Source organism: Talpa occidentalis, unplaced genomic scaffold, assembly GCF_014898055.3.
Source record: "Talpa occidentalis isolate TD23 unplaced genomic scaffold, MPIMG_talOcc4v2.1 talOcc4.13, whole genome shotgun sequence".
Taxonomy (NCBI): Eukaryota; Metazoa; Chordata; class Mammalia; order Eulipotyphla; family Talpidae; genus Talpa; species Talpa occidentalis.
Genome location: NW_023601322.1, coordinates 75,095,305 through 75,118,081, shown reverse-complemented (window position 1 = coordinate 75,118,081; position 22,777 = coordinate 75,095,305). Strand labels below are relative to the sequence as shown.

General features: G+C 34.7%; 1 protein-coding gene across 2 annotated transcripts in view; it reads right to left on the bottom strand.

Annotated features, from left to right (window-relative positions):
• Nucleotides 1-22,777, bottom strand: part of FNIP1 (folliculin interacting protein 1) — a 99,601-nt gene that overhangs the window by 33,485 nt on the left and 43,339 nt on the right. The window contains exons 3-8 of one of the 2 annotated variants that reach the window (XM_037509402.2): nt 15,020-15,154; nt 11,194-11,294; nt 10,874-10,948; nt 5,350-5,441; nt 1,616-1,699; nt 401-472 (exon numbers count right to left, since the gene is read on the bottom strand). In XM_037509402.2, the coding sequence (XP_037365299.1) occupies nt 401-472; nt 1,616-1,699; nt 5,350-5,441; nt 10,874-10,948; nt 11,194-11,294; nt 15,020-15,154 (559 nt within the window). The remainder of the gene's footprint in view (nt 1-400; nt 473-1,615; nt 1,700-5,349; nt 5,442-10,873; nt 10,949-11,193; nt 11,295-15,019; nt 15,155-22,777) is intronic. The other variant, XM_037509404.2, reaches the window with a different exon arrangement.

Sequence of the window (22,777 nt, the reverse complement as noted above, 5' to 3'; positions counted from 1 at the left end):
TAGAAGAGTCCACATTTGAAAGAATTATTTATAACAACGCCTTAAAAATGCCTAAACTCTGAGCTAGAGACAATCTGACAGTTTAAAATCTAGTTAAAAGAAGCAGAAACAAGCAAACGTGTTATTTTTTCTATTGTGGTATCTAAGAAGTCTCTTGATCAATACTTCTATTCCTGTACTGGCTAAGCCTAACCCAGTGTGCATTCATCCAGGCCATGCTATACCATTGCCAATTTTTGAACAATTTTAAATTTTAAATGCTATTTCTATAATTCTCTTGTAAAGCTAATATTAATTCTAACAAACTACACAAAAAATTAGATGATAAAGGTAGAGATAAAGATGTCAGCCAACAGTGATTTTATAAAAAACTGGATTAAATACATGAACATGGCATTACCAGAACGTGCTATGCCACTGTCTCTGTCCTCATTCAGCTCTCTTCCAGGCATGTCCATTGGGTTGCTGTGAACTGTGAATCAAGATATACTGTCAGTTGCATAATATACTACTATTCAGGTTGATGTTGCTCCTTTTAAATAGCAAATTAAATCATGCTCATCTCATTGCATTCATTTATTTTTTTTAATAGCATGGCACAAACCCAACACCAAGAGCTATTACTCAGTTGAACAAGCTTTGAGATCTATCTGAAGATTGGATATATTAACATGAAAGTAATCTATGATAAAAATCTAAAGAAGCAAGGGGTGACTAAAATATATATATATAAAGCCTATGACATAAGAAAATATTCACAATATATTATTAAATGAAAAAAAAAAGAAAGCCGCTGAACAGTAAAAATTATGGTATTAAGTCATGTATATCTCATGGTACATTCTACTACCCTGTCTATATATTTAAAAATTCTCTGTAATAAACATTGTAAGGAAACTGAATAGTATGATTCCAATTTTGTTTTTTAAAAATGTGATTTCTAGCTGACAAAATGACTAATATTTTGCCAATTTTCTAAATTTCTTGTAGCAAATATGTATTGTTCATATATCTCTTATTTGTAAGGAAAACAAACATTAGTTAAAACAAGAAGTCGGATAAAACTTCTGGACATAGAAGCACGAACATATTCTACAAGCATCAATTTAAAGAAATAAAAAAAAGCATATGCCTTTCACAGATTATTATGATGGTGCTTGTTCATCTAAATCTTAGCTCCAAGAGAAATCATCCTTATGAAATAGTGTAGACCAGAAATTTTACAATAAGATGGGATATTTTCTGCAATTGGTGAACTATGGTACAAAGCTATTCAGCCATGGAAACAAGGTAGTATCACAATAGAAATTTCAACTGGTATTTTAAGAAATGATGTTCATATTAAAATTTGGCTTATAATTCTGAACTTAAACGCAGTGATATAAGAACAAAGTGCAACTTCATGAAAATGTCAATTACACTGATAACCCAATTTTTGGAAACGTTAAAAACACACTCAGTAGAAAGCAATCAAGTTCATACCCCTCCTAAGCAATATTTTCTTAACCACACCCTCCCCAACTGCATTTATATACTCTCTTGTTTCCACAGCTTAACTACAGACTCTAGCCACTGGGGCACACCAACTAGTCTACCCACACAGCACATGGCAAACCTGCAAAGAAAGAGGCGCTCCTGATCAGGCGGAGCGGACCCTGTTCAGAGAACGCCCGCCTGGGGCTGCAGAACTGTGAAAGACCTACATGGCAAAAACGTAAAATACACATGAAAGAGGGCTGTTAGAAAAGCCACAATGCGTAAGGAATAAAAGGCGAGATAAGGCAGCACAAAAGCAGACCAACAGATGTAGATGGAAACTTTTAAACTAATTAAGAGTAATTCAAGCCGGCTTCCTGTTTTTGGAAATCAGCTTCCTTTCAGTCACAGCTTATGTTAAACATAATAATTCCATGTCTATTTACTAATAAATCTGTATTAGTAATAATAAGTCTCCAGTATACACAGTAAAAATTGTTTTAAATATTCCATCTTTTCTAATACAAAACAATGTTGGTGGAGGACTACAGGTATCTTGGTTGTGGGTGTGGTGTGGCAACAACATGGGAAGGGAGTGATCCTATACCTCTAAATCATATACAATGATGTAAACCAATCTAGCCTCAAAAACAAAACAAACAAAACAAAAAAACAAAACCTAAAAAAATTAAAAGATTTAAAAAGCACAGTAATGTTATCTATGTAAATTGACATTTGCCATATATATCTTCCATTTGTCAGTTTTAAGGTTACAGTATTTTGCACCTACAGTAAAGATAGAGAAAGCCACCTAAGCATTTAATTGAGAAAATAGAACACAATATACAACCATGAGCAACAGCGAAAAGGGATCTATTTACAAATTAATATAGAAATAAAGAAATCACAAATCTAGTGACTAGTTACAAAATAATGGGGAAAAAAATCAAAGCTCCCAGACCAGGGGAGGTCAGCCTGCTTCCACTATGGAAGCAGGAATGTCACTCCTCGCTGAGAGTGGCTGCCACATGCCTAACCAAGAAAAGTCATCAATCTGAGGACTGAAAAAGAGCAGCGTTTACAGCCTGGAAACTAGTGGCTAAGTTACCTTTTTGTTATACTTAATTAAAATGGTCTACCTACCTATCTACAAAAATGATCAAGGATAAAATCGGGAACTGAAGGTTTTTAAAAGTGATGGTTTTATTTTTCAAATAAATAGCTATTTTTCTACTAGAAGAAGTTCTATAATTACAGTGCATTGTGCAGCAATCCTTGCATGTTTCATTGTTTAGCTTTCTTTATTTCATAGTATTTACTTCAAAACTTAGCTACTCCCTTATGCTCAAGCACATGACTTTATATGCAGATACACATGCATATGTACATGTGCACACACAGAGAGAATTCACCAGATGGGAACTCTTCTTTTCCTACCAACCCTACCTATAAACTAAATCAAATTCTTAATCATGAATGCCTCCTTCCTGACTGAGTAGTAATAACAGGTAATAGTATAACAACTTAAGCGTGTGCAAAGGATTCACTTGAGTGAAAAATCTTGAGAGGTTCCTCCCTCCCTCCCTCCCCTCCAAAACTAATTCTTCTAAGTCAGCTTGGATCTTTAAAAATCTCACTCTACCAATTAATCACCTTTATCTCTAACTTCATCCTCCTTTTAATCTCATTTTCTATCAGCATTTAAACACACTTAAAACTCTTCTACATTTTCTTCTATCTTAATTCTTAAGATGTGATGCAAAAACCACTGGACAATATTTCCTTATCATTTTTTACATTTCCTTGGTCATCTCATTCATTCTCATGCTTGCAGTGATTATTTTATATGTTAATAATCTCAAATACGTGCTAGAAACAGCCAACTGTCTGACAATTGTGTTCTTTCTTATCTAAAAGAAGTAGTCCCTGGGAAGCAGCTATCCGGATAGTGATAATAATTCTAAAATCCCCTAACAGATAGGGGAAGCCATGTGATTAGTTGCCACGAATGGGATATGAATAAAAATACTGCACATCACTTTTAGGCTGAAGTGGATTATTAAGTGGATGTACCTTCAACATACTCAATCCCTTTCCACTGGCTGGGAACAGTTAAATACAACCTTGGAGGGAACATGTTGGAGGTAGAATGCAAAGAAGTAGAGTGAACCTCTAAACTACTGCTTGGAGGAAAATTGCTCATCAATGAAGAATATCCTTTTGGACTTTACATCAGTAAGAAAAAAATTCTGTTGTTTTGTAAATTATCATACATTCATTCGTTTTGATGTTGCAGCAACTACTACCATAATACATCTATAAAACATTTATTAAAACCTATCTAACTATAATGGTTATCTTTACTTGGATATCCCATCAATACTTCCAACATGCCTAAACCTAAAATCAACTCCCAATTACTTCTGTTCCGGCCAGTGAATGGCACCAATATCCATGCAATTACACAACCATATAGAAAAGTGCCATCTTTGATTCATTCTTCACTCTCACCTCTTCTATCTAATTACTAAGTCCGGTCCACTCAATTTCCCTTAATGAACTTCTCAACAATTCTCTATCCTCACTGACAACAATGTTAGTTGGCATATACTGTATGCTTAGTATGTATTTGCGGTTATTGAAAATTTAAAGGAAATTAGAAATGGTGTTCAAATAGCCTTGATTCACAATTAACAATGCAGAAGTTAAAACTATTCATTATTTAAAATCTATACTTTTAAAATGGATTAAATTCTTATTCTATAACAGAAAATGTGAATAAACCTAGTATCTACGGTGCAAATTATCTTTACAAATGATAACAGATTTAATATTGTTAAAACACATAGCTTTTTATATGACCTGGGAGCTTTACAAGATTGAAAAAGATTCAGTTATTTCCTTGTCACATATTTACTTTAATTAAAACCACTGCAATAGTTCATCTAGTTTTTTTCTTTAAAAAAAGAATTTCTATTTTTCTATAAAATAAATACTCTTTCTGAAGTATATGCTTAACTTTGCAATGGGCACCCAGTAGATGCTTGGTGAGTGGCTTCCTAATTTGAACATGATAAAAAACACGCACACACACATACACAAAGTTCAAGTCAGAAGGGAAAAACTATTTTCTACTAAAACATGTAATTAATACATATTTATTCAAATAAATTAAAAATATTCTCATTCAACAGAGAACAAGAGAAATATTCATTTTAATGAATATTTAATGAATAGTAAAATATTTACTTTAATTGCCATCCACTTTCTGAGATACTACAATTCTTTGTGCACTAGAAATATGGGCCTTGGCAACTTACTTGAACTTTCTAGGATAAAACAAATGGCCAGAAACTTTAGAAAGATTTTCACTTCGAATGCTGAATTTTAATAACAACAATAATCAGTTAAAGAAATTACTAAGCTATTATTCTCATAAATCTTTACAGAGCATCAAATTTGAATATCTGCTCATCTGAATTATTGGTCATCAAAGTGAGAACTATTTAAAAGTTACTTTTATGGTGAGGGAAGAGAGAAAAGATAAGGTGCCTCAACCGAAATAGTCAAGAGAGCTAGCAAGGGTATTTTATATCAATGACAGTGCCTTTCAAAGATATATCTAAGTTTAAGAAAAATTAGATATATCTTCACCAGTTCTCCTTTTTCCAGATAAAAAATAAATGTTATATTTAAATATAAGATTATGTTTTTCAAATAATACAAATGTTAAACATGCAATTTGAATGTTTTCTCCACTTCTAATATTCTAAAAAACTCTTTGGTCTTAGATCTATATTATTAAGAAAAATGTGGAAATCCTTACTACATATCTAACATTTTAAAATGTATAAAACCAAAGGAATCATTTACCTATATTTCCAAGTAGTCCGTTAATAATTGTGTTATTATCAGCCTTTAATGTATTGTTGTCCTGATTGATAAATTCAAGACTGTCTTGCAGCCTAAGAGGGAGAAGGAAAAAAAAAATTCCAAATTCATTTTATGCTCCTGATGGCAATTCCTTATATAGCCTGGTATATACAATGCTTTAAGTTTTCAATTTCCCTATTCATAGATATAACCATTTAAGTCAGAAATTGGCAAAAATTACAATGTGAGAGCTAAATTCAGTTTCCTCTCTGTTTTTATAAATAAAATTTTACTGGAAAATTTTATAAATAAAATTTACTGGAAAATTTTTCATTCATTTATGTATTGTGTATGGTTGATTTCATGCTACAATGAAAGCATTGAAAAACTATGGCAGAATGTCTGGCTCACAAAGCCAACAATATTTGCTACCTGGATTTTTATAGAGAAAGTCTTTGACCCTGATTTAAATTATAAAGCAGGGCCTCCCTGGTGGCGCAGGGGTTGAGCGCTGGGTTGCTGGGTTGCGAAGCTGCCCGCAGCCTCTGCAGAGCTGGCTCGATCCCCGGCTGCTCCCCGGCCACCAGAGGAGGGCCCGGCATGGCGCGCAGACCTCTCCTGCCGCCCGCTGCTCCCCTCAGCAGTGTACTTCGGTCCTTCTGCCTGCTCTGCTCCCCGCTCTGGCTCTGGTGAATTCTCTCACCCTCCCGCGCTTCTGATTGTACCCAGTGCTTGTATAAATAAATAAAATAAATAAATCTTCAAAATAAATAAATAAACAAACAAACAAATAAATAAGTAATAAAGCACTCACAATAATATTTTGAATATAAAAAGACTTTCAAACTTTTGGAAGACAGAAGAGTAAGATTAAATAAAGTATCTAAGAAGTATCTTTAGTCCACATACTACAAATGGTCTATATAATTTCTTTTAGCAAATTACTCAGAGTAACAAAAGTATTTATGCCTTTAGTACAAAGTAAACATTCTGAAAATTTAAGGACTACCAATTACAAATTAAAAAATATGAAGAAGTTGATGGAATTATCGTAAAAATCATTAATTCCAATGTAGAATAAATAATTTCTATTTTAAGAGTATTATACTACGCTTAAAAATAAGCACTTTTGACATCAAATTTTGTAAGTGTCCATGATATTTAAAAAATATCTCTGACTCTTTCCTAAAAGTTAAAAAAAAAATTAGTTATTATAATCTTAGCTAATAAAACCCCTTAAACATCTTTTTAGAGAATTTAAAATTAACGAAGGCTCTTGTGATTTTTCTCCAGTTTCGCGCAATCTCCTGCTGCTTCATGATGATGCTTTTGACTTTGAGTCCCTTCATCTATTCTCCCTATTCAGAAATCTGACTCGGCACTTGCAGAATCCATCTCTGGATTCTATTACCACTGCACCTAAGTTTCAATCCTTCATTTCTCAGGTTCTAGCATGAAATTCATAATCTTGACATCAGGCCCACCCTTGTTTCAGCTTTGACATACCAACCATGGCACTAACTACTTACAATACCTTTGTGCCCCACTAAGACTAACCTAGGGCCAATTCTGCAGGGTATTTGAAAACTCAAGTGTACAACCTGTAGATGCTAACTTATCATAGGAATGTAAATTGGAAAATGAGCATTCAAGATTTTACTTCCAGATATAGCTTCTAGAAAATAAGAGAAAGGGAAACCAGAATTCCTGTTCTTGAACTTCATTCAAAAATGAGGACATAATCTAGTCCCAACGCACAGTGATAGGATGGATAAAAAAACAAGACCCAACAACTTGCTTGTCTATAAGAGATATACTCAGATTTTAAAGACACACATAAACTCAAAATGAAGGGATTAAAAAAAGATATTCCATACAAGTGGAAACAAAAAGAGAGCCGAGACAACTATACCTATGTTGCACAAAACAGACTTTAAATCAAAAATGGTAACAAGAGACAATAAGTCATATAATGATAAGGAGGACAAGTCATTAAGGAACTAACAGAATAGAGAGAACATTCCATCCAACATCAACAAAATGCATACTCTTCGCAAGTGCACCTTTACATTCTCCAGGCCAGATCACAAGATAGATCACAAAATATGTCTTAGCAAATTTAAAGACTGAAATCATAATTCTTTCTGATGACAATTGTGTTAAGCTAGAAATCACAACAGGAGGAAAAGTTAGAAAATCCAAATATGTACAGATGAAACATGTCTGTAAATAATCAATGAGTCAAAGAAAGAAGAAATCAAAAGGGAACTCAAGAAATATCTTGAAACAAATGAAAACGAAAGCATCAAAACATATGGGATGCTGCAAAGAGGTTCCAATAAGGAGTTTATAGCAATGAATGCCTAAAATAAAAAGCAAGAAAGAGCTCAAACAACCTCATTTATACCCTGGGAACTAGAAAAAGAAGAACTAAACCTAAACCTAAAGAAAATAAGATCAAAAAGAAAAAAATTTGAAGAGACAAGAAAAATAACAGAAAAGATGAATGAAAATAAAAATGACTCTCTGAAAAGATAAAATTGACAAACCCAGACTAACTTAAACTAACTCAGAAAAAAAGGAGAATAATAAATGAAATGAGAACTGAATGATGAGACATTGCAACTGATACCACAGAAATAAAAAGGATCATGACAGGCTACTATGAACAATAATACACCAACAAACTGTATAATCTAAAGGAAACATAAATTCCTAGAAACATACATTTTACCAAGATTTTACCTCAATAAAATAACAATGTCAATAATAATAATAGTAATTGAAAAAGAAATAGAAAATCTGAGTGGACCAATTGAATTGAAAAAATAATCAAAAATCTCCCAATACAGAAAAGACCAGATGGTGAATTCTACCAAACATTTAAAAAATAATTAACACAAATACTTCTCAAATGCTTTAAAATCTTGAGGAGGGGCTACTCCTAGCCTCCTTTAGAAGGCCTGCAGTGCCCTGACACCAAGGTCAGATAAGGATATATAAGAAAAGTACTGGCCAACATCCCTGATGACTGTAAATGTAAAAATTCTCAACAAAATATTAGCAAACTTTCTTCAACAGCATATTAAAAGACACACATTGAATCATGTGGGATCCAAGCCTAGAATGCAAGGAGGGTTCAACACATGCAGATCAATAAATGGTATACATCATCTTAATAAAGATGAAAATCATGATTATCTCAACGGATAGTGAAAAAGCACTTGACATAACACAACTTTTTATGACAAAAACCCTTTAAAAAGTGGGTATCATAGAAACATAACTCAACAGGAAAAGGTCACGTAATTAACAAACCCACAGCCAGTTTCATACACAACAGCAAAAGGTTCAAAGCTCTTCCTTTAAGATCAGAAACAAGACAAAGATGCTAGCACTCAAGTACCAGCCAGAGCAATCAGGCAAGAAAAAGAAATAAAAGGCATCTAAATAGGGAAGGAGGAAGTAAAATTGCTTATGTCTATAGCTGATACACTCTGATATAGAGAAAACCCTAAAGACTCCACAAAAAAACTACTGTAACTAATCATTGAATTAGTAAAGTTGCAGGACACAAAGTCTACATACAGAAAATAGTTGTGTTTCCATACACTAATACTAAACATCCAAAAAAGAAATTAAGAAAAAACTTCATTCATAATAGCACCAAAATAAAAAAAATACTTGGGAACAAATTTAATCAAGGAGTTGAAAGACTTTTACACACTGAAAACTGTAAGTTTCAATGAAAAAAAAATTGAAAACAGAAAGATACCCTGTGTTTATAAACCGTAAGAATGAATATTTTTAAAACGCCCATGCTACCCAAAGTTATATATAAATTCAATACGATCCCTATCAAAATTCCAAAGCATTTTTCTCAGAAACAGAAAAAACAATCCTGAAATTTGTATGGAACCACAAAAGACACCAAAGGGAGAAAAAAGAAAAAAAGCCATATACACACCCTGACTTCAACTGGCATAAAGAGTATGATACTGACATTAAAAAAAATAGACATATAGACCAATATAACAAAATCAAGAGCCCCCAAATAACCCACCGTAGATATAGTCAACCAATACTTGATAAGGGAACCAAGAATACTCCATTGGGAAAGAATAGTCTCTTCAATAAATGGTGTTGGGAAAATTAGATAAACAGATGCAGAAGAATCAAGCTGGAGACTTATCTTACACCACTCACAAGAATGAACTCAAAATGGATTAAAAGCTGAAACATAAGACCTGGGACCATAAAATTCCTAGAAGTCATCACAGGGAAAAAACTCCTTGGTGTTGTTCTTAACAGCAACTTCCTAGCTACAACACCAAAACACAAACAACAAAAACATAAATAAGTGGAACTACATCAATCTTAAAAGTTTCTGCACAGCAACATAAACCATCAACAAAATTAAAAACACCCTGCCAAATGGGAAAAAATATTTCCAAATCCCATGTCTAATAAGCAGTAATATCCAAAATCTATAAGGAACTCAAATAGAAAAGCAAAAAAACAAATCCCCAATAAAAGTTTCTCTAAATGTTCAGAAGAATTGAAGAGACATTTTCCCCAAGAAGACATGAAAATGGCTAATCAACATCACCAATCATTAGTGAAAAGTAAATCAAGGTATAATGAGATACCACCTCACATCTGTTAGAATGGCTGTCAACAAAATATAAGAGCTATCAAGAGTTGTCAAGGGTGTGGAGAAAGGGGAACACTTGTGCACTACTGGTGAAAATGTAAATTGATATATTATTGAACAGTGTGGCAGTGCCTCAAATAATTAAAAATAGGAATAACGTATTATCTTGCAATGATATTCATGGGTATATATATCCAAAACAACTGAAATGAGGACCTCACAGACATGCTCACTCTAATGTATACTGCAGTATAGCTGACAACAGTTAAAATACAGAGACAATCTATCTGCCAATAACAAATTGATAAAAAAGATAGTGCATGCACACACACACAAACCCATATATCACGCATATATGTATATGTGGAATATAAAAAAGTCAAACTCAGAGAAACGGAGAGCTAGTAGGCTGCAAGTGGGGGAAATCGGGAGACAATAGTCAAAGGTATAAACTTCCACTGATAAATTTAACAGGTTCTGGGAATCTTATATACAGCACACTGATCATAGCTAATAATAGTGTATTATATATTTATATTTACAACTGCTATAACAGATCATAAATGTTTCATCACAAAAAAGAAATGGCAATTATATGATAGGGTGGAGGTGTTAGCTATGCTAACTACTTTGTAATATATATAAATGTAAATGTATCAAATCAACACACTGTGCACCTCAAACTTACATATATTTTATGCCAATTATATACCAATAAAGCTGAGGACAGGGGGGAATCTGGGTTCCATGAACTTTCAAATTTAAGGACCAGAATATGAATTTATGCTGTAATCCCAAGAGAAATATATTATTTTTCATATTTTGAACATCTTAAATAATTCATTTCTCTCTGGATCCATAATCACTTACGTATTGAGACTTCCACAAATACTGCTGCCAGTCCGAGCAGTAAAAACTTTGCTGAGCATAAGCTGTGGAGGGGAGCTATGAAGAGAAAGAGAGGAAGATGAAAACTCAAACACAATTAACTTTTTGGCTTATTATATATAAAAATGTGTTAAGTCACAGAAATTTCACAGCATAGTTACAACATCCATGAAGTAGCATTAAATCCTTTACAGAGTATATGACATGCACAACTAGAATGATAACTATATGAATTCTCTCATCTTTAAAAAATTACCTATTCTAAAAATGACTTCATTAAGAAAAATCAGAAAATTCCCTACCGGATCTGATGAATTTTTAAAGTGGATCCTTTGTAGCTCATCGCTACTGAACCAAACATCATCTCTCCAAGCATACTGGCATCAGAAGAGCACCGAGAACCCTAAACAACATTAATAATAGAATTTTAAAACCATATCACTAGTTCAAATATTGATTTTCATTACAAATTCCTTTGCTGTAGTTATTTTACATAGTGGCTTTTTGAGGAAAAAAAAGTGATTCCATATTGGAGACACTGTTCTTCACTTCACAATGTCTTATAGAGCTAATACCATTACACATAAATTCCCTGAAGGAATTGCATTATTATTCTTTAATACGAAAATAACAGTTTATCAAGCCAGTTTTCCTTATTGATGGTCATTCAGGTCAGTTCGATTTTTGCTAGTACAAATAAAGTCAAATGAACATTCTTTTCTTTTTTTTAAAGATTTATTTATTTATGTATACAAGAACTGGGGTACAGGCTAGAGGTACGGGGGTGGAGAGGAGTGGTGAAAGGATTCACCAGACATAGAGTGGGGAACAGAACAGGCAGATTGAGTGAAATACACTGCTGAGAAGGGCAGCGGTGAGACAGGAGAGGTCTGCTGTGCCACGTGGGCTAGCTCCCTGGCTGGGCATCGAACTCATGCTGCAGTGGCTGTGGCTAGTTCATAGTGCCACAACCCAGCCCTTTGTGCCACCAGGGAGGCCACCCAAATGAACATTCTTAACTACATCTTATACATATGCAACATTTCTCCATGACAGATAATGAGAAGTAGAATTCACTGAATATGCATTAACAGTTTTTACCACCACTATGTGCAAAAGAGAGATTCATAAATGGTGTAACATGCCTTTATTTTGTTTTTTTTAAAGGACTTATTTGAAAGATTAGAAAGTCTTGTTTCAAAGAACTGATTAAAATGTTATTCCTTTCTATGATTCTTCAATAGCTCTCATAAGAATCAGAAGAAAAGTAAATACTGAAATCACCTATTTGGTTTTTATTTAGATACTGTGGTAAGTATCATTAATTACCTACCAAGTATTTATTTTCTACTTATTACATGAAGTTCAGTTGGTTTTAGGGAAGCAATGAGGTCAACTAAAAAGAATTGTACTACAGACCTCCCTTGAAGAGATTTAGAGTTGGTTTCATATTCAAAAGCTAAGGTAATGATAGAGCAGCAGCTTACTGAACTATCCATTTACAAGTGTACATTAACTTGGCTAAGTAGAAAGATAAGGGAGTCTTGTGCTCTGAAACCCTTGTTGGGGTTTTCTGTTTGTTTTATTTTTTTTTCCAAGTATGTTTATTGAGATAAAGCTGGTTTATATCATTGTTTCTGCTGAGGGGTTTTCACACCACGCCCCTACCAATGCCCCAATAATCCTCTATCATGTTCCATGGGACCTCCTCCATCCCCAATTTCTACCCTGCCCCCTTCCCTTCTGTTGCCTCAGTTTTGCAGTTACATGTAAAGCATCTGTCATTGATTTGGTTTTGTCTGACCATTTGTTTTATTTCCCTATATTCCACAATTCCATATAGTGTCATATAAGTGACACGATTGGGTATTTGAAACCCATATCATATACAAATGGCTTAACTCCACACTTCCTGTCATGTGAGAAAATAATCCCTAATTTAGATCACTATTTTTGAGATTGTCCCAACGCAGTGCCTAACTGATACAAGAATATAATAAAAGAACTGATGAGGAAGACGCCCTAGATAATTATCTAAGATAGTAAACATGAGGATTATTCACAAATTTCATTAAACCATTTTATCAAGGAAAATCACAAATCAGGAGTTTTTAAAACTTCAAAGATTCCCTATAAAGTGACAAGAATCCCATTTTATAGTTAGAAGCTTGGGAATACACACATATACTTTTTCTTTTTATAATGTGCTTCTTTTACTCTTCAACTTACTTAGGATATTTTATATTCTAAGTAAAATAGCTACTTTTTTAAATCTTCCTTAAAAAAGACATCTTCAAATAATCCATTTCACTATATATATTATTAGTATATTATATAGATATATATACATTTATCTCTTTCTCAGTACTATAATCTTAATTTTGTTTTAATAAAGGCACAGTTTTAAGGAAAATTTTTATTTCAAAAAATACCAAGGTTAGTAAAAAGAAGCAAGTCATCTATTCTTGGGATTTGGTCAAGATAAAACTGATTCCACGTACAGAGGTTTAGGTAGTAAGAACAGTTTAAAAACAGAGCAAATCATTTTTTAATGATGAACTTCGTTTTTTTTTAAATCAATGTAAATTTTACTTGGCAACCTAAGTTACCTCTGCAAATGACAGAAATGAGATCTTTCTCATATGCTCCTTTTTATTATGTACAACTCCATAATAAGTAAAATTTTTATTTCTCATATAATATTAGGCAAGTTACACTAATTCAAATAACATGGCATTCATAGATTTTACAAGTATAAGTAAAAAAGAATTCTCAGAAAACTAATACAGTAAAAGTTGCTGTTTATGAAATTTTATGAAGCTATATGTCTTGTTATTAAGTTTTCTTTATCTGCTCTATGTATACCAAATAGTTATTAACATGAGTTCATGGTCATGTTAGGTACTTTAATATGATAATCAATAATGAACTTAATAATAATTTTAAAAATATTATTATCTTTAATGCTTTTTTAAAAGTTAAATAAACTTTGTTTTTTTTAGTTAAATAAAAGACCCTAATTTAAGCAATCAATTCTTTGTAAGCACTAATTACTAGAGGTTACTGATTTATAATAATCTCTGTAAATCAAAGACAATGTTCTAGTTACCTGAAACCACTTTGTATAATGAACTACCTGCTACAATAATTCATTGCCTTCTTGCTAAAGAAAGCAGATTCCCAGGACCACACTAAACTTACTACCAGAATATGTGGGTACCAGACTTACTACCAGAATATGTGGGTTACCTTCTTTAAAATAGAAAATCTCTAAGGATTTTGATGCAAAATGGGGTTACAATCACTTACTGTGCTTCAGGTTTCTACAACCTACATGTTTGTATATTCACTCTTCACACATAATATTAGGTGAAAGACAATCTTGTACAATTGATCAAATTAGAAATTTTCCCATATAAGTGAACTGGTGCCCATCAAGAACTTGTTGTGGTTTCATGCCTAAGGCAAGGAGTTACAGAGGAAGACAGGGTAACAAGGCAGTACCTCCTACTATTTGGATTTTAATAACTTCAGAGCTAGTCTACATATACTATCACAATGTGGTGTAAGTCTCAATTTCCATCAAAATGCAATCATTTAATTACAAATAATTTAAAAGTCCAGGATTCAATTCTGGTACTGCTAATTATAAAATATTTGTGATTCACTCATGCACGCTTGGATGAGACAAATTCACGTCACACGACATTTGCTTAGTATAAAACCAAACACTCATCTTATGTAAAATATATTGACAGAGAATTCCTGTTATCATTGATTTATTTAATTCTGGTATTTCAAAAGAGCAATATACATAAAAGTGTACATTTCTGATTGTGCATACTTCCAATCATATTTTATTTCCTACTACAGCTGACTTTTAGTAAGTGTACACGAAATAAGAAATTATCCCAGTAGCCCACAGATCTCTAGACGTGCTCTCTGCTAAGATGTACAAAAATTCATAAACTTACTTGTCTAGTTATCTGTCTCCCCAGCTACAATGCAAGCTCAAAGAGGGCAAGGACTAGTCCCTGTTATATCCCCAATTCCTAAAATGGTACCTATCACATTGCAAATACTCAAAAACATTAGGAATGAAGAAAATAATGTCATCAGTGACCTTACCTGGTACTTAGGACACTGGTCTTTTACATCAGAAGTTGAAGTTATAGAACTATCCAAGGAGGAAGAACTGTCGCCTCCAGGTTTCAGTTGGCAGCATTTCCCAAAGACTTTAACTTGAGCGTCACTACACAGTTTCTGAAATAGAAATATTATTCCCATTCCATACTTTAACATATTTTTCACCATATAAAAATTTTATAGTATAAAAACCTTTAGAAAAACCAAGGATGAAATAATTCAAAACATAACCCCGAATAGCCAAAGCTCTCCTGAAAAAAAAAAAGGGAATGGAGACATCACACTCCCAGACTTCAAACTATACTACAAAGCCATAATCATCAAAACTGCATGGTATTGGAACAAGAACAGACATACAGACCAATGGAATCGAATAGAAAATCCAGAAATAAACCCACAGATCTATGGTCAACTAATCTTTGACAGTTTATCAAGCCAGTTTTCCTTATTGATGGTCATTCAGGTCAGTTCAATTTTTGCTAGTACAAATAAAGTCAAATGAACATTCTTTTCTTTTTTTTAAAGATTTATTTATTTATGTATACAAGAACTGGGGTACAGGCTAGAGGTACGGGGGTGGGGAGAAGTGGTGAAAGGATTCACCAGACATAGAGTGGGGAACAGAACAGGCAGATTGAGTGAAATACACTGCTGAGAAGGGCAGCAGTGAGACAGGAGAGGTCTGCTGTGCCACGTGGGCTAGCTCCCTGGCTGGGGATCGAACTCATGCTGCAGTGGTTGTGGCTAGTTCATAGTGTATTCTTGGGATACAAGGAACATACCTCAACATCATAAAGGCCATCTATGACAAGCCAACAGCCAGTATCATTCTCAATGGTGAAAAGCTGAAAGCAATTCCATTAAGATCTGGAACAAGACAAGGATGTCCACTCTCACCACTGCTTTTCAATATAATACTGGAAGTCCTAGCCAGAGCAATAAGACAAGAGAAAGACATCCAAGGAATCCAAATAGGAAAAGAAGAAGTCAAACTATCACTATTTGCAGATGATATGATAATATACGTAGAGAACCCTAAAACTCCACAGAAAAACTAATTCAACTAATCAATCAGTTCAGTAAAGTGGCAGGATACAAAATCAACACGCAAAAGTCAGTAGCCTTCCTATACACAAACAATAAATCTGAAGAAGAAGAAATCAAAAAAACCATTCCTTTTATTATTGAAACAAAAAAAATCAAATATTTGGGAATAAATCTAACAAAAGAGGTAAAGGACCTATACAAAGAAAACTATAAAACACTGTTAAAAGAAATAGAAGAAGACACAAAGAAATGGAAAGACATCCCCTGCTCATGGATTGGAAGAATAAACATTATTAAAATGGCCATCCTACCAAAAGCAATCTACAGATTCAATGCTATTCCAATCAAAATTTCAATGTCATTCTTCAAAGAAATAGAACAATTATTGATGAAATTCATATGGAATCACAAAAAACCCCGAACAGCCAAAGCTCTCCTGAAAAAAAAAGAAGGGAATGGAGACATCACACTCCCAGACTTCTAAATATACTACAAAGCCATAATCATCAAAACTGCATGGTATTGGAACAAGAACAGACATACAGACCAATGGAATCGAATAGAAAATCCAGAAATAAACCCACAGATCTATGGTCAACTAATCTTTGACAAAGGAGCAAAGACTATGCATTGGAGCAAAGAAAGTTTGTTCAATAAATGGTGCTGGGAAAACTGGGTCGCTACATGCAAAAGAATGAAGCTTGACCACTACCTCACACCATACACGAAAATCAACTCAAAATGGATTAAAGAACTAGACTAGACATAAGACCTGAAACCATAAAATATATAGAAGGAAATATAGGCGAAACACTACGAGATTTGCACATCAAAGACATCTTTACAGACACATCACCCAAAGCAGTGATAGTGAAGGCAAAGATAAACAGCTGGGACTACATCAAATTAAAGAGCTTCTGCACAGCAAAAGAGACAATAACAAAAACAAAGAGAAACCCCACCAACTGGGAGAACATTTTTGCACCCAACACTAATGATAAAGGACTGATCACAAAAATCTGCAAAGAGCTGATGAGACTCAACAACAAAAAAGAAAATAATCCAGTTAAAAAATGGGCAGAAGAGCTAAAAAGAAACTTCTCTGAAGAGGAAATGCAAATGGCCAACAGGCATATGAAAAAATGTTCAACATCACTTGTAATCAGGGAAATGCAAATCAAAACTACCATGAGATACCATCTTACACCAGTGAGAATGGCACATATTAAAAAAACTAGCAACAACAAATGTTGGCGAGGGTGTGGAGAAAAAGGAACTCTTCTGCACTGTCGGTGGGAGTGCAAACTGGTCCAACCACTATGGAGAGCTGTGTGGAGATTTCTGGACCTACTAAACATAGAGCTTCCATAAGATCCAGCAATTCCACTCCTAGGTATCTACCCAAAGGACACAGAAACATCAATTCCAAAGAACACCTGCACCCTTATGTTTATAGCAGCAAATGCCCAAAAATAGATGACTGGATCAAAAAGATGTGGTACATATACACCATGGAATATTACTCAGCATTCAAAAAAGATAAGCACATGCAATTTGCAGCAACATGGATGGCGCTGGAAGGGATCATGCTCAGCGAAATAAGCCAAAAAGAAAAAGAAAAATACCGGATGGTCTCACTCATAGCAGGAATCTAGAAAACTTAAATAAGGGACCAGGAAAATGAATAACTATAGGAAAGTGAAAATCAGAATCAACAAAAAACTATGAAACAGAGACACTTTTGGGGGGGTGGGGGGCGGGAGGGGAGGGATTGGGATCAGAAAGGGGGGGTTGCAACTGTATGGGGAATATAAAAATAAAATTTATTATTAAAAAAAAAAAAAGACTATCTGTATCCTACTGTATTTTCTTCAGCACTATTTTCTAGTCTTTGGTTCTACAATAATATTTATAGGATTTGTACCTTGCTTTTCTCATGGGGATTATTATATCATGGGGATTGTCCTACATTGCCATGAACTATACAGTATCATTACTAGTGACTTAATAATATACTGTACCAGTTTTCAAATTATTTGGTCTCAAAATCCCTTTATCCTCTCAAAAAGTATTGAGGACTCTGAAAGTCTTTTATTTGCGTTATAGCTGTCAATATTTTCGAATATTAGAAATTAAAACTAACAAAGTTTAAAAATATTTATTAATTCATTTAAAAATAGCAAGACACCCATTACAAGCTAACATAAACATTTTTTAAAAAACATTTTATTTTATTTTAAGATTCATTTATTTATTTATACAAGCACTGGGTACAGTCAGAAGCGTGGGAGGGTGAGAGAATTTACCAGAACCAGAGCAGGGAGCAGAGCAGGCAGAAGGACCGAAGTACACTGCTGAGGGGAGCAGCGGGCGGCAGGAGAAGTTGCTAGCCATGTGGGACCCTGCTCCGGTGGCAGGGGAGCAGCCGGGGATCAAACCGGCACTGCAGAGGCTGCAGGCAGCTTCACAACCCAGCGCTCAACCGCTGCGCCACCGGGGAGGCCTAACAAACATTTTATAGGAAAAAATAACTGGGGAGAGATGTAGGGATGGGAGGCCAAATGCCAATGAGACTTTGATATTTGGTTATATGTACATATGTATGTTCACTCTTGAAATAAGAAAATATTCATGTATTGAAGTTAAAATTTTATTAAGAGTGGAACATGGACCCAGAAAGTTGTGCAATCTAGTATGGAAGAAAAATGTATTTCTACTTCTTTTTTCTCTCCCTCTTGCTCTCCTCCTCTTTCCAACAGGTTCTACAGTTTTCACTGCTCACAACTACCAAAGCTGTTATCTACCAAGGTCTTTGACACTCTGAAGAAGTATCCCAAATACTTTATCACTGTTACTAATATGTCATTCCATGTAAAAGACCTCATGTGGTTTTCAGAAAAAGTAATTTGACTAAAGTCACCATTTTCTGATGACTAATTGTTCTATATAGTTGCCACTGTGACCAAAGGCATTGTAAAAGAACATCTAGTAATTTCAAAATCATCTCTAACCAAGAATATAAACATCGTTAAGTAAAAAGGGTTTTACAGCAACATAGACCTGAATTTAAATCCTGGCTCCCGGGCAAGTTACTTGATCTCCTTAAGCCTTATTTATTTAATGGGGAGAAAAGCCTTGCCTTATTTATGACACGTAAGGGGTTTCAGTGTTTGTATACTTACATGCAAATAAATAAAGTGCCCTATATAACATCTAAAACTAGCATACACTTATGATTTGTAGTTTTAAATATTATTAGAATAAAGTTAAATTAGGAGACTAACATAATTGTTACTATGGAGTCAAGGACTTCACTAGATATTCCCATTTGTATTATGTCATTTAACACAGAGTTCTTAGTTTAGTTTTTCTGTGGCGTTTTGGGGGTTCAATCACTTTAGTAAAATGGCAGGATACAAAATCAACTCACAAAAATCAGTAGCCGTCCTATACACAAACAATAAATCTGAAGAAAAAGAAATCAAAAAAACCATCCCTTTTATTACTGAAACAAAAAAAGTCAAATACATGGGAATAAACCTAATAAAAGAGGTAAAGGACCTATACAAAAAACTATAAAACACTGTGAAAAGAAATAGAAGATGACACAAAGAATGGAAAGACATCCCCTGCTCATGGATTGGGAGAATTAACATTATCAAAATGGCCATCCAAGGGCTTCCCCCGTGGCGCAGCAGTTGAGCGCTGGGTTGCAAAGCTGCCCGAAGCCTCTGCAGTGCCAGTTCTATCCCCAGCTGCTCCCCGGCCACTGGAGGAGGGTCCCACATGGCGTGCAGACCTCTCCCGCAGCCCGCTGCTCCCCTCAGCAGTGTACTTCGTCGGTCTGCCTGTTCTGCTCCCCGCTCTGGCTCTGGTGAATTCTCTCACCCTCCTGCGCTTCTAACTGTACCCAGTGCTTATATAAACAAACAAACAAACAAACGAATGAATAAATACTTGCTTTTAAAAAAAAAACAAAAAACAAAATAGCCATGCAACCAAAAAGCAATTTACAGATTCAACGCTATTCCAATAAAAATTTCAATGACATTCTTCAAAGAAATAGAACAAATATTGATGAAATTCATATGGAGCCACCAAAAACCCCTAATAGCCTAAGTTCTCCTGGGGAAAAAAAAAAAAAAAAAAAAAAAAAGGGAATGGAGGCCTCACACTCTCAGATTTCAAACTATACTACAAAGCCATAATAATCAAAACTGCATGGTACTGGAACAAGAACAGACACACGGGCCAATGGAACCAAATAGGAAATCCAGAAATAAACCCACAGATTTACAGTCAACTAATCTTTGACAAAGGAGCAAAGAAGATGCACTGGAGCAAAGAAAGTTTGTTCAATAAATGGTGCTGGGAAAACTGGGTCGCTACATGCAAAAGAATGAAGCTTGACTACTACCTCATACTATGCACAAAAACCAACTCAAAATGGATTAAAGAACTAGACATAAGACCTGAAACCATAAAATATATAGAAGGAAACACAGGTAAAACACTACATGACATGCACCTCAAAACATCTTTACAGACACATCACCCAATGCAGTGATAGTGAAAGCAAAGATAAATAGTTGGGACTACATCAAATTAAAAAGCTTCTGTACAGCAAAAGAGACAATAACCAAAACAAAAAGAAACCCCACCGACTGGGAAAAAATTTTTGCACACGACACTAATGATAAAGGACTGATCACAAAAATCTACAAAGAGCTGATGAGACTCAGCAACAACAAAGGAAATAATCTAGTCAAAAATGGGCAGAAGAGCTAAAAAGAAACTTCTCCAAAGAGGAAACCAAATGGCTACCAGGCATATGAAAAAATGTTCATACATCACTTTGTTCAACATCATTTTTAATCAGGGAAATGCAAATCAAAACTACAATGAGATACCATCTTACACCAGTGAGAATGGCACATATTAAAAAAACTAGCAACAACAAATATTGGCGAGGATGTGAAGAAAAAGAAACTCTCCTACACTGCTGGTGGGAGTGCAAAATGGTCCAACCATTATGGAAAGTTGTGTGGAGATTCCTCAACCTACTAAAGATAGAGCTTCCTTATGATCCAGCAATTCCACTCCTAGGTATTTACCCAAAGGGCACAGAAACATTAATTCAAAAGGGCATCTGCACCCCTATGTTTATAGCAGCACTATTCACAATAGGTAAGCTATGGAAACAACCCAAATGCCCAAAAATAGATGAATGGATCAAGAAGATGTGGTACATATACACAATAGAATATTACTCAGCAATCAGAAAAGATAAACTCATGTAATTTGGATGGAGCTGGAAGGGATCATGCCCAGTGAAATAAGCCAGAAAGAAAAAGAAAAATATCAGATGGTCTCATTCATAGCAGGAATTTAGAAAACCTAAATAAGGGACCAGGAAAAAGACTAATTACAATAAAGAGAAAATCAAAATCAACAAGCAACTATAAACCAGAGACACACTAATGGGAGGTAGGGGGGGAAAGAGGAGGGATTAGGGCCAAAATAAGGAAAGTGGGAATTGCACTGGCAATACAACCAAAATGAAGATACATACATTGTCCAAAAATGAAAAATGATATAAGAATTATATAAAATAAAATAAAATAAAATACTGAAAAAAAATAAAAATAAAACAAAGAGCTCTTGGGCCGGTGGTGCAGCGAGTTGAGCGCAGTGCTTTGAGGCTGTCCACGGCCTCTGCAGCACCGGTTCGATTCCTGACCATCCAGGGAGATTCCCACATGGCGAAACATACCTCTCCTGTCTCACCCGCTGCTCCCCTCAGCAGTGTAGTTTGGTCCTTATGTCTGTTCTGCTCCCTACTCTGTCTCTGGTGAATTCTCTCACCCTCCCGCGCCTCTCGCCTCTACCCCAGTGCTTGTATAAATAAGTAAATTTTAAAAATAAATAAATAAAACAAAGAGTTCTTTTCCTCATGGAAATTACAATCTTATAGAGAAAAAGAAAAATTTAACAAATTTCTCTAAATATATATCTAGGGCCTCCCCTGGTGGCGCAGGCAGTTGAGCACAGCGCTGTGAAGCTGTCTGCAGCCTCTGCAGAGCGGGTTCGATCTCGGCCAGCCACAGAGATACCCACATGGCACGGCAGACCTCTCCTGTCTCGCCCACTGCACCCCTCAGCAGTATATATCTGTCAGCCTGCCTGTTTTGTTCCCCACTCTGTGTCTGGTGAATCCTCTCACCCTCCCTCACATCGGGCCTGTGCCCTGGTTCTTAAATGCATGAATAAATAAATCTTTAAAAAAAAAAAAAAGATGTCTAAATATGTATGATGAGAGAGAGTTAAAAAAGATCTAACAAGTAATAAAGATGATAACAGCTAACATATATAGCACTCTCTGGTCAGGTACTCTTCTATATTACATGTATGTATATACTCTATTCCTCACAACAGTAGTATTATTCTCACTTTACAGATGTAGAGGTTGAGTGAATTAATTAGCTGAGCAAGGACTTAACTTAGTCTGGGAGATATCATGTAAGTAACATTTAAGTTGCCATTACAAAAGAGGAAGAATGGGAGGACTAGAAAGATACTCCAGGATGAGGGGAGCTATATATCTCCAATCACTGAATCAAGTAGTAATTTGCTACAGGGAGAAAAGGATAAACATACTGCAGGAGTGAAGTATAAAAGAACTGAAAAATATAT